The sequence below is a fragment of the Coenobita brevimanus genome, chromosome 90, assembly GCF_032717465.1.
Source record: "Coenobita brevimanus isolate Jiangsu-jjx chromosome 90, ASM3271746v2, whole genome shotgun sequence".
Taxonomy (NCBI): Eukaryota; Metazoa; Arthropoda; class Malacostraca; order Decapoda; family Coenobitidae; genus Coenobita; species Coenobita brevimanus.
Window position 1 is genome coordinate 31,205,957 of NC_137043.1, and position 12,290 is coordinate 31,218,246.

At 39.6% G+C, this 12,290-nt stretch overlaps 1 protein-coding gene across 1 annotated transcript in view; it reads right to left on the bottom strand.

Annotated features, from left to right (window-relative positions):
* Positions 1-5,314: 5,314 nt before the first annotated feature.
* LOC145411659 (uncharacterized) overlaps positions 5,315-12,290 on the bottom strand; it is a 57,086-nt gene continuing 50,110 nt past the window's right edge. Inside the window, exons 2-4 of the mRNA XM_080281664.1 lie at positions 7,459-7,649; positions 6,088-6,195; positions 5,315-5,584 (exon numbers count right to left, since the gene is read on the bottom strand). Coding sequence (XP_080137790.1) covers positions 5,315-5,584; positions 6,088-6,195; positions 7,459-7,649 — 569 coding nt within the window. The remainder of the gene's footprint in view (positions 5,585-6,087; positions 6,196-7,458; positions 7,650-12,290) is intronic.

Consider the following 12,290-nt stretch of genomic DNA (forward strand, 5'->3'; position numbering starts at 1 on the left):
GACCGCAAGAATGTTGGTGTGAAAAATGAAGGGGGGAATGTTAATGACAGTTGTGACAGTATTTATATTGCAGCATAGTAACTAGAATCATCATAGCAAAAGTAATAGGCTTAACAGTGACGAAAATAATAGATGAGGACGGTAATATTTATAATATAAGTAGGAGTTATCATAAAAAAGAAAGTCTTAGTGTCCCAGTGTTCGCACCATCAGATTTACAGTATACTCGCACTACAGTTAAGCCTACGCCGGAACCAACACCCAAACGCCACCTCCACAAACCAGAACAACATCAAACCATAAGAGACGAGTTAGGGAGGTGTGACGTTCCCAGGCGCCATTTGTGAGTCGTAATCTCACAGTCCAACACCTACTTGACAGCGTTGATGATGGGTAACTGAATACTTTATGGATATTTTGGCATTCACGTCCAACAGTAACGATGCGAGTTTTGGGGTTGTATTGTCGTGAGCTTAATAAGTCTTGTAGCAACTCGCCCTCCTAGTGCAGCAGATCTTGCATACCAGTTTATTTCTGAAATTGGAACGATAATATTATCTTTTATTATTTGTGCACTCTGCGTCAATGATAGTAGTAATAGTAATAGTAGTAATAATTTCATCTGCATGGTCATCTGAATGTAAGCGCAGTGGACTGCAAGCCAAAGCATTCTGCAGTCCTCCGTCTATCTGTCAGGGCTTGGGGGAGATGGCTGAGGGAATTCTGTATCACCGGGAACACCATCTCCCACTTACATCGTTGCAACCACTTGAAGACGTCCCTCCCCAGCTCCCGCGTTGATGTGTAAAAATATATTCTCGTATAACCTGTCAGACAGTACTAAAGTGTAATATGCAGATATTTTGCTATAGCAGAGAAGTTTAAAGTCCCTTAAGAGCACGGAACTAGGACTTCTGAAGCTGTATTTTCGCCAGTTAAGGAGACAGCGTGGCAAATTTTCCGTACCAGCCTAGTCACTTCAATCCGGTGTCGATTTTTTGTATACCTTTTTTGCAACCACTTGACGGTTTTGTTCAGCATTGGAGAGACTTTCTGAACGGGAGGAGTTAGGTGTAGCCATCATCATCCCCTTCAGTACCAGATGTCTCCCAAAATCTGCATTGAAGTCGGATGGAGGTAAGAGGGATAAATCGGTAAAGCACGTCAAAGGACTGAAAGGGATAAGGCTCGTATTTTGCTGGGTTAAGGAGGCTTCAGATAGTACCTTTCTTTTGTGTTTGTTTGCCATACAGCACATTAATTATCTTTCATGTTATTTGTAATTCTAACATCTGTATGATTTGTGTTGAGAAGATACAAGGAAAAACTAAAGTGCCATGAATATAAGCCAGGAAGAAGAAAGGGTTAGTGAGCTTCCTTTGCCTTTGCCTACAAGAATACGGGTTTAGCCAGTCTTGTTGTGTTAGACTGTGTTATTAAGCTTAAGAGTGACCCTGCTAGATGAGTAGATGAATTAGCAACATCAGTTAACTTCTAAGCTGTATAAATTGTCCAGCGGTTGTTAGTTTAAAATGGAATAGACGTTATTGTACCTCAAGGGATGGTTCTTCATCTGAAATTGTAGTATATATTTCGTTATAATTTACCAGATTTATGGAAAGAATGGTTGAGTTAAAAAATAAGCAAGATTATTTTACATATATCTTTTATTAATGGCATGAGATACAGGAATGTTATTAATGGCATGGGATACAGGTCGAAAACAAAAGCGACTTTCACACGTTTCTCTCTCTCTCTCTCTCTCTCTCTCTCTCTCTCTCTCTCTCTCTCTCTCTCTCTCTCTCTCTCTCTCTCTCTCAAAATAGATCGAACAGTTTTGCCTCTCTGCTTGCTTGCAAAATATAAAGTTCAGTTCACATGACATTATAGCAACCGCAAGGGTAGTTAGTGTTAAATACTGCTACGTGCTTAAGTTCGCAAGCAATTTCCTGCCATGTTATGTTTGTCGTTTGGAAATTGAAATGTTATATAGTACTAAACATTTACAAGGTTTAGGGAAAGTGAATCATTGTGTGTTTATCTGAATATTGTAGTGACTGAATAATTTATAGATGGATGAAGGAGAACCTTGCGTGGAGGAGGTCTCTAAGTGGTTGCCCCCTTCCCCCATCCCCCTCTTTCCCAAATCCATTTCTGCAAGTAGAGAATGAAGAAGAATGAAGAAAGGGAGAACAAGAATGAGGGACAGGTGGAAAAATGGGAGAGAAATGGTGAAGAGAGAGAGAAATGAAAGAGCATAAAGGAGAGACGTGAAAAAGGCGGAGGAATGTAAGGAAGTGGAAGAAAAAAGATGGAAGAGGAGTAAGAGAAAACAAGGGAGTAGGGGAGGAAGAGGAGACTGACTGACAGAAGAAAGAAGTGAAGGAAAAAAGGAGTGGGACGTTTATACACAGACGTCCTCAGTATGAAGAGGAAAACAGAATTATTAACAAGGTAAAGGAGGGAGGGAGAGAGAGAGAGAGAGAGAAAAAGGATGATCTCTTGATTTTGAATGTGCAGGTAGAATTTATTATCACCGCCCTGTCTCAGTTAATAAATGGGATATGTATACAGAATCCGAGAACCGGCAAACCTAAGCACAAAATAGAACCAATAACACAACACTCATTCATCATCATCATCATCTTAAGGCTATTTCCACCTAATAAATAAGGTTGGTTAAATTCTAATATAGTAAAACGAAAAATAGAAGAGCCATTAACCCCTCCATTGTCTTTTTTTGAATTATTATTTTGTTACTTCCAGACGATTTATTTCATCCAAGGAGAGACTTTTTTGAGGGATTAAATATAGCCGTCGTTAACTCCTTCAGTATGAAAGGTCTTCTCTGAGCCGAGTAAAGTAATAGCAAGAAAAAAAAAACACGTAATCGAACTGAAGGAGTTTACAGTGCCCGATGAAATGAAATGCAACAAAATATGACAAAAGTCCGTTATGTTTAAATAAATGGTACCATGAAGAAACCGTGAAGACACAGCTCATTATTAAAACACAGTACTAATTACAAAGCCTGTGATTGTACTAGATTGTCAGTTTTCTTATAGAGTATGATTTTATTTTTCATGGAATAGGGTCTATACACTTACATTATGATTATATACAGCTTTTATGAGGCCCACTTTCACCAGAGTTTCAGGTGACCGGAGATTATATTATCATATAATAATAGCACTTAGTCTAATTTAGCTCGTGGTCTTACAAAACTCTTCACCCATTTCAGCTTTTTCTTTCGTCCCAGCTGATGCCAGGCAGGTTCGTGTTCCAGACCACCTTTGGTCTACCCTAGCTCTGAGAACACACCAACTTGTGATCCAGTCCAGTTCCCTGCTACTCCAAATTTTAATTACCCACCTCTTTAAATAACCAGACTCTTTAGCCAACCAATCTCATGAATCTGCCAGGTTCATATTTCAGTATTTCAGCCCGGTTCTTCATTCAGCCAAGGTCTTAAATCAGTCCAGTTTTTGATGGATGTTAGCAAGCTGTTGAACTAGTTTAACTTTTGATGTAAGCCAACTTATATCCCTCTCTTATTCAAGTATTGAAGTTCATCTTTTGCTTTAGTTTAGCTTTTGTTCCAGCCCAACTCTTTTTCCAAAGTAGCTCTTGTTCCAGCCCTGCTCTTGTCTCAGCCGAGCAGTCATTCCACCTGAGCTCTCCTTGCTTAACTTTTATTCCAGCCAGCATTTGATTCACTGGAACTTCTGTTCCAGGCCTCGTCTCATCCCAGCCTCGCTCCACCTTCATCCCAGCTTTAGATCCAACGTAGCTTATTATTTATTTATTTATTTTTTTTTTAGGCCAACACTTGACCCTAGTGTAATATGTTCTAGCCAATTTCAAGATCCAGTTCTTTATTCAGTGTGGCTCATATTTCAGACTGAGCTGGGAGAGTGGAACCAAAGCAGAACTCCACGTTTCAGTAAGACCAGGAAGGCTACCTGGGACAAGAGAATCACCATTTGCTGAGAGAGGGGCCTGGTGTATAGGGGGCCATATAGTGTGGTCCTGCTTCCTCACCTGTCAGGGACATTTCACTTGCTGTGTGGGTGCGTATTCAAATAGTATACTCGGTTTCTGTGTTTCATAGAGTATATATATATATATATATATATATATATATATATATATATATATATATATATATATATCACTATCTCAACTAGAAGTACAGTACAACATTGCTCGTACTTCTAGTAGTGTTTCGTGGAGAACAGACGAGTAAAGTCACAGTGGATGAATTAGTACCGTACATATGGAAAAGCAATGAACATTTTTCCAGTAAACTGACGTTAGATTTTACATTTTTTCGGTAATATATATGTATATATACTGTATATCTATATCTGTCTGTATCTGTATTCATCTGTCTATCTATGTCTGTCTATCTGTCTATCTATATTTGTCTATCTATCTGTCTGTCTATCTGTATCTATATTTGTCTATCTATCTGTCTATCTATCTGTCTATCTTTCATATATATATATATATATATATATATATATATATATATATATATATATGTATGTATTTGGTTTTATATATATGTATTTATTGCACTTATGGCTTGGGTACTGGAGGGTATGTTTTTCGGTATAGTGTGGATGGTGTATTTTTAATTTTTCAGTGTAATGGGGGTGGTACGTATCTATATTCATTAAAGTTAGATGAAAACAGTATATCAATGTTTATTAATAAAGTGGGGTTGGTATGTATACATTTTTACCGTAAAGTGCAGTGGACTGTGGACTGTGCGAATTTGCAGAGAGAAGTACGAGGGATGAGATTTTGACTTTAACCATAATGTTCTTATAGGATTTGGTAGCTTCATGTCTTTGCTTCAGTTCAGACATGGCCTGTGAATTTTCCTATTGGCGGATTTTAAGGAGCGTACAGTAGATGTTACCATCCTGTCTTTGTACCGCCTGAAGATTTATTTGTTCATCACAGTGATACTTTAAATTTATTTGTTCCTACCATAAGACGATTCTATGCAATTTTGTGACAGACCTGACTCATCCTCACTCAATAGCTCATACGTTCACTTCCCTGTCGTAAACCATTTTTGTTTTGCATTAAAAAAAGGAGACATAACGAGAGGCACTGGATCAAAGGATTGTTAATGAATCCAGGTCCAGAATAAGAGGGAAGAAAAGAACTAAGAGAAAAATATCCTCCATTGTGAGGTCATTAAAAATATTGGGCGGCAGCTACCGTCAGAGGATTTTATAAAGCTTAAGGCGGACCCCATGCTTCTTCACTCTACATATCACACTTGGACGAAGGAAGAGAACTAAGGCGAAATTTCTTCCAGTGTGAGGTCGTTTAAATTGTTTGGTGCTGGCGGGTCATGCGAGGCGGCTCCGGGCAGCTGTGACATCGTAAAGCTGCTGTTGCTGGAGCGGTGTTGCAATGTTATTCCTGGCAGACTACTGTTGCTGCTGCTGCCATTACTGGTACTGCTGCCACAACTGCTACTGTTGCTACTAGTGTTGTAACCCGACCTGTTGTTGCCGCCTTCCACCTCGCTGCTCACGATATCACAGTCTTGGTCGTCATGCACCTGTGGGTAAGTTGATCAGTTTAGTTGGGTTATTAATCCAACGCAAGTTCAATCACTGTTTGGCTTGTATTCTACTGGGCTAAACCCCGTCATTCCGATGACGTATTGTTTAGTTTGTTCTTGCTATCTCCACACTCCTTGATTCGACTTAATGGATATACCAAATATTGAAAGGGTTAATTAAGTCAATTTTTAACCTTTTCACTTCATAAAGTCTCTTCTGCACTGAAAAACACTGATAGCAGCAATAATAATAAAAAAAAAAAAAGCTATGTCATCGGAGTGATGGGGTGACGAGGTCTTTTGATGCAGTTTCCTTTCCAGTTTGTTTCAGCAAAAATTATCAGTCATGGCTCAGATAATCCAATTCCCGACAGGATAGTAGTAGTAATAGTAGTAGTATGTTAATAATAATAATAATAATAATAATAATAATAATAATAATGATTATAATAAATAATAATAATAATAATAATGATGATAACAACAACACTAAGGCCGACCGTGGTTCTAGATGTTGGTGATGCTGGCGGAGAATTGTGTGATGATGAGTTGGGCGAGACGGTGTCAGGACTGTTCTGGTAGTTGTTGTTGATGGTCAGCTTCTTGCTCTGTGGACACAGACCATTAAGATTGATTTGTAGATTTTTGTAAGTTACAACCATGTACATTTTTTTTTTTTTTTTTTTTAATGTATTTGACTCATTGCATCGACTGAGTTCTGCGTGCAGCCGTTTTATATCATCCCTTGGACGCTGATACGCACCGTTTGTATTAACTCCATGCTAAGAATATCTTTTTGACGACTGGTATGATGGTATTAGCAAGGTATTCTAGTCACGGCCATGGATTCTATGGAAGATCCGTTACTGTATTTAAAATACCCAAACTGTTCTATTCCTCCGCCAGGGAGCGATCATGCGTCTCTTTGGTCAGCAGTGAACTGTTTTACCACTTGCAGTCCAATTGCATCTGAACTATATGCATGAGACACTGAGTCTTATTTAGAAAAATAGCACTTAAAGAGCGCATACCTCCGCCAATGCCATTGCAGGATCCGGATCTGCCCCAAAATGTAATCAATTCTTTCTGGGCGCATGGCCTTCCCATCCACAAAATTTCGTTGAAATTAATTGAGAACTTTTGGAAATAATGTGTGGACAAACAAACAGACAAACACAAGTGAATTCCTAACCACCTCCAACCCCATTTGCTGAGGTAAAAATTTATTCTATTTATCCTTCTTTGAACATAATCCAGTTTGTGACTCCATAGGATTACCTAATCATCCAGACTCTTAATTTAATAATTATCACATCAAAATGCACCTTATTCTAACCAACCCCAGCTAATTCTAATTTAACTCGATTTGACTAAACTCATAACGGAATCTTACCTCTGTCTCATTATAATTTAGCCTAGCTTAACCTCTTATGTAAAATCCATAACTTCGGCATACAACATCGACATATTGTGCGAAATTTTATCAGGCTAACTCCATAACTTAAACATCAAGGCATTAATTTTGCCCAGCTCAGTCTGACTAAGTACTTAACTTCATCCTTTTAGGCCAAGAGCTGAAAAGAAGTCAGGCGTTAGTCAGAGTAACATAGAAACAACGTCCACAAGCTGAAGTATTGGAGGAGAAAATTGAACCTCTTCAGTGGGAATTAAGTTGACCAGCATTACAAAGTTAGTAAATTTAGATGTCAGTGGGCTGAAGAGATGATGGAGATTACGCTAACCGAATACAGTCTCTCTCTCTCTCTCTCTCTCTCTCTCTCTCTCTCTCTCTCTCTCTCTCTCTCTCTCTCTCTCTCTCATCCATCAGTCTAACCACCTAACCAATCTAACCCACTTCACCTTCGTCTCACCTGGGGCGTAATGATAAAGCCGAGATCACTGTACGAGATGTCTGTAAATTGCTCGCCATTGTCCTTCTCCGTCTTGCCCTCCAACCTGATATGGGCGGGTCTTTGCTGGAACACCGCCTCACCCTCCCCGCCCACTACCCCGCCGCCCACACCGTCCTGCGCCTTGGGACTGCTGCTGCCCGAGCCCATCCCTGCTTGGGGTGGGGTGGAGGGTGGGAAAAAAAGCATGTTAGGTCAGTTGAGGTTAGGTTGGGTTGGGTTAGGTTAGATATAGGTTAGGCTAGGTTTAGATGGATTTATATTGGTGTGCTTAGATAGGAGTTGGTCAAGCTAGGATAGAGTGAGAGAAATTAGTTGCTTAGCTTAGGTTACAGGTAGGTCAGCTGAGGTCAGGTTGGGTTGGGCTACGTTTGGATGGATTTATATTGGTGAGCTTATATGTAATTTGGCCAGGTTAGGAGAGATTAAGAAAGATTAGACTTGTTTAGGTTAGATTTGGTTAACTAAAGGTAGGTTGGTTTGGATAAGGTCCAAATTGACTTAAATAGTGAGCTTACATACCGTATGCATTGATCAGGCAAGGGTAGATTAAGTGAGATAAGAGCTGGCTACACCAGGGTAAATTAGGTTAGGTTAGCTGAGATCAGGATGGATTATACTTGTGTCATTAAGTTTTAATTTGATAAGGGTGTGAAGAATTAAGAGAGGTCAGAGTTGGGTAGGTTTAGAACGGCTGAGTAAAGTTAGGTTAAGTTGGGGTGGATTATCTAAGGTTAAGTCGTCCGTGGTCAGTATTATATTAAATTGGTAAGGTTAGATTTAGTTTGCATGAAATTAGGTTAGGGGTTGGGTAGCCTACATTGGGTCAGCTGAGAATAGGATGGATGTATCTGAGGCTACATATTCACCTAATGTTAAGATATTTTGAATGAGGATAGGTTAAATTGACTGGGTTTATATTAATTTAAATAAATAGGGTCAGAGATAGTTAAATTAGGATGGAATTAGGGTAGGGAGGTCAAAATAGGTTGGTTGATGTTAGGATGCGTTGTATAGGTGAGGTGAGAGAGTCTGAGGTTAGGTAATGTTGAACTAGGGGTGAAGGTAGTGTTAAATGAGGTTGACTTAGGTTTGGATTATATATTGTAGGTGACTGGTGAAAATGGAAAACTATATTAGCATGGATTAGTGGTAGTCGGGAGGCAAGGTTAGGTCAGCATAGGTTAGGATGGTGTATGTTGATGAGGTTAGAGTAGGTTAGAGTGATTTAAATAAGATTAGATAGCTTTGTCTAGTTACGTTAATGTAAGGTTAAGTTAGGCTAAGGTTAGGGTGGATTTCATAATTGAAGTTAGAACTGGTTAGGTTAAGGTAGCCAGTTATGATTGACTGGGTTAGATAAGAGTGGATAAAATTAATTAGCTGAGTTCAGAATAGGGAAATGTGGGTGAAGGCATGTAGATTGTTATATAGTTTGAATTTAAGTATATTATGTTTTTATTATGTATGGGACAGATTGAGGTGAGGTAAATGAAAAGAGGTTTGTTTTAGAATTAATGATAAAGATGATAAGAGTGGGATAAGCTGACGGAGAGAGAGAGAGAGAGAGAGAGAGAGAGAGAGAGAGAGAGAGAGAGAGAGAATGTTGGCTCGTAAGCCATTTAGTCAGAAACGAAGTTAAGGTTTTTAAAACTCAAGGTCATAAATACAAATTGTCCAAGAATGCTGTTACGATAAAACGAGCGAGGAAAAGAAAGAACAGAAAGGAACGAGACAGACAGACAGGCACAGACAATTTCAATGCTTCCAGGAAAGTAGCTGAGAAGAGACAAAATGCATAGTACTGACAAAATACAAAAATTTCAGTGTAAAAGGGCTCTCTAAACTCATTCTAACTCTGGTATCAAAGCGAGCATCTTGCCATCACCAGTCACAACAAGCTATACTTGATTTGCGTGGAAGAGTATGCTAGGAAAATCTAGTAGCTTGCATGACCCTGATTTTCCGTCAAGCATTTCCAGGCATGTAGGATAAATAATAATTTTCCGTCAAGCATTTCCAGGCAAATAGCATGAATAATTAGTTTCCGTCAAGCATTTCCAGACATGTAAGATGATTAATAATTTTCCGTCAAGCATTTCCAGGCATGTAGGATAAAGAATAATTTTTCGTCAAGCATTTTCAGGCATGTAGGATGAATAATAAATTTCCGTCAAGCATTCCCTGGCATGTGGGATGAATAATAATTTTCTGTCAGGCATTCCCAGACATTTTGGATGAATATACGTGCTAATATCCAAAGTAGAGTTTACGTTTATTACATTTAGCATCTACACGGCACTAAACTAATACACAAATTAAAAGAATTAACCTGCCTCGTTTAAGTTGACTGGATGGAAAAAGTATCTGCAGCAACATTCAGTGAAGTTTTGTTCATTTCTTTGGTCATCTTTCTAATTATATTAGAAACCGAACTTAGATAAACGAGGACGGGTTTATATAGATATCTTTTGCGGATGTATCAGACTGGCCATTCCAGCCGTCATAGTTTGGCCTGCAAGCGTTTGACTCGCAATTAATACTCTTTGTATTCTGTTCAGTATTATTCCGTAGTCATTAATCCCTTCAACTCATGGACATGATTTTTAAAATTTCATGCTACTACCTGACGATTTCATTCATGTTAGAAGGGCCTCATAATACTGAAGGGATTAATAAAGGTTATATTTCAGGCATGGATTTATAGGGGACGTGGTGAGCTACCTCCCCCAGTCTTCGACAGACCAGTGGTTACCAGTAGTATAAGAATCACCTTATATACAAAATAATGCGCAGTAAATGTCTTGCATACCGTATGTGTTATCACAGAATTATTTTAGTAGAAAGAGGGATTCGGCGATACGTTTGAAAATCTGATAATGAGTATGAACAGAAACGTGGTAATTTTGCTAGGAATCACCTTCCACCCCCACAAAGATGATGGATTTGAATTTGTATTTAGCTGTTCGTTTCAAAAAAGGCCTCTCCCAATTGAAATAAAATCGTCTGTAGAGAGCAAGAATAAGATAAAAATACGCCATCACAGTAAAGATAACCTCCTGTACTCAACCCGGCAAATTAAACCTCAGGGAATATAGGACATAAAAAATAAAAACTAACAAGCGGATTGGCCAGTCATGGTCACGGAACTGTATCCATAACGACACGTAAACTTGGCACAAGGGGCATAAACCACGAGCATTCCACAGTCGAAGGATGAAGTATGAACCTCAGGTAATGAGTAATCGATACAGGCACAACGGAAAAGTGGGCATGCGAGCGGACCGGAAGATTAAGTGAGGAGGTAAGTCAGCGGTACTTCAATGGCTGTTTTGGTACGTGTACTTCCGCTGGTCCAGGATGACGAATGGCGCCCTTCCGCCATTTCGGCATTGTTCGTGAATGGGTTCCTTGCGCTTGCTGACAGATTTCCGGCTTTTAGTTTTTGCTAAAGGATTACATGGTTGACTGAAAGCAAAAGGTACTTGAGGGTCGTCAAGGGACCGTGGAGAGGAGACTTCAAGTGTGCTATAAAGTGCTGTGTGGGCTGACTTTCGTTAGTTCTAATGTATTGATTATGTAATCATTAACATAAATATCCCAATACACATTTCTCAAAATATTAGGTTATTGATTTGTGAGTGGAAGCAGAGATTTGTAGATGTAAGTGATTTTAAAATGAATGCCTCAGAACTATTGCAGCTCTTCCAAAAGCGCAGTGCTAAAAGTACTCCTTTACGTCGATAGATAGAAAATTTAGTAAGTTCGTTCACAGTCTAATGTTAATTTTAAGGAAATATAAGAGAATTTGCTAGAATTAACAGCATTGTACGGCAAATCTGCCGAAACCAAAGAAATGTTTGATCATAGTCGTTTAAAAAGACAGTACTGCCTTTTCATCTCACTCTGGTAATCCACTCATTATATGTTCCCTTTATCATAACCCATACATAATCTACCAGTTTGACTAATAAGTAGTTAATCCATGTGATTTGAGCAGGAGCGTGATTTTATTTCGCTTACTTAAGCAAGAGTACAACTACACCAGTCCTTTAGCCAGTTTCCAGCTTCTCTCTAATCATCTCCCCACGTGCTATATATTTCACACTGTTGGAATACATGTGACACTGACATACTGGTACATTCAGTGTTTCAGTAGTAGGCTATTAAATTGTAAGCAGTAATGGTCACACACACACACACACACACACACACACACACCGCTCGCTGGTGCAGTGGTAACGCTCTCGCTTGCCAACTGGTGGACGGGAGTTCGCGCCTCGCTCAGGTTGCGAAAAGTTTCACTGACGAAGTGGGTGGTTACTGTCCCCCTTGAGCAAGGGGACGGGTGTGTGCGTGTGTGAAGGTCACAGCCTTGCCCTTAGATCGGACTATCTGAGCTCTCAGCTCCCTTCCGGGAGGGTAAAAGCTGACGATCACGACCATCAAGTGATCCTGACCGACCCGGTGAATTACACACACACACACACACACACACACACACACACGATACCTCCTCTGTTTACAAGTGTCCCGCTTTCCGCCTTCTTCCTACCTTCTGCCCTGTCCCTCCACCACAAACCCTGCATTCCCATCTGCTCTGTTATAGCAATCACCAACGATATATTCATCAAGTTTACTCGACTGTGGCAAAAAGTGGAACGTTATTTGTAGTTCACCGCATCTACAGACTGAGACTTGCGCCTTCGAGGCAAGGAGGTTTGACCAATCTCCTTTGCTGTGAGAACTGTTCTCGGTATATAGAAATTGAAAAAGTTGAAGCTCGGGATACT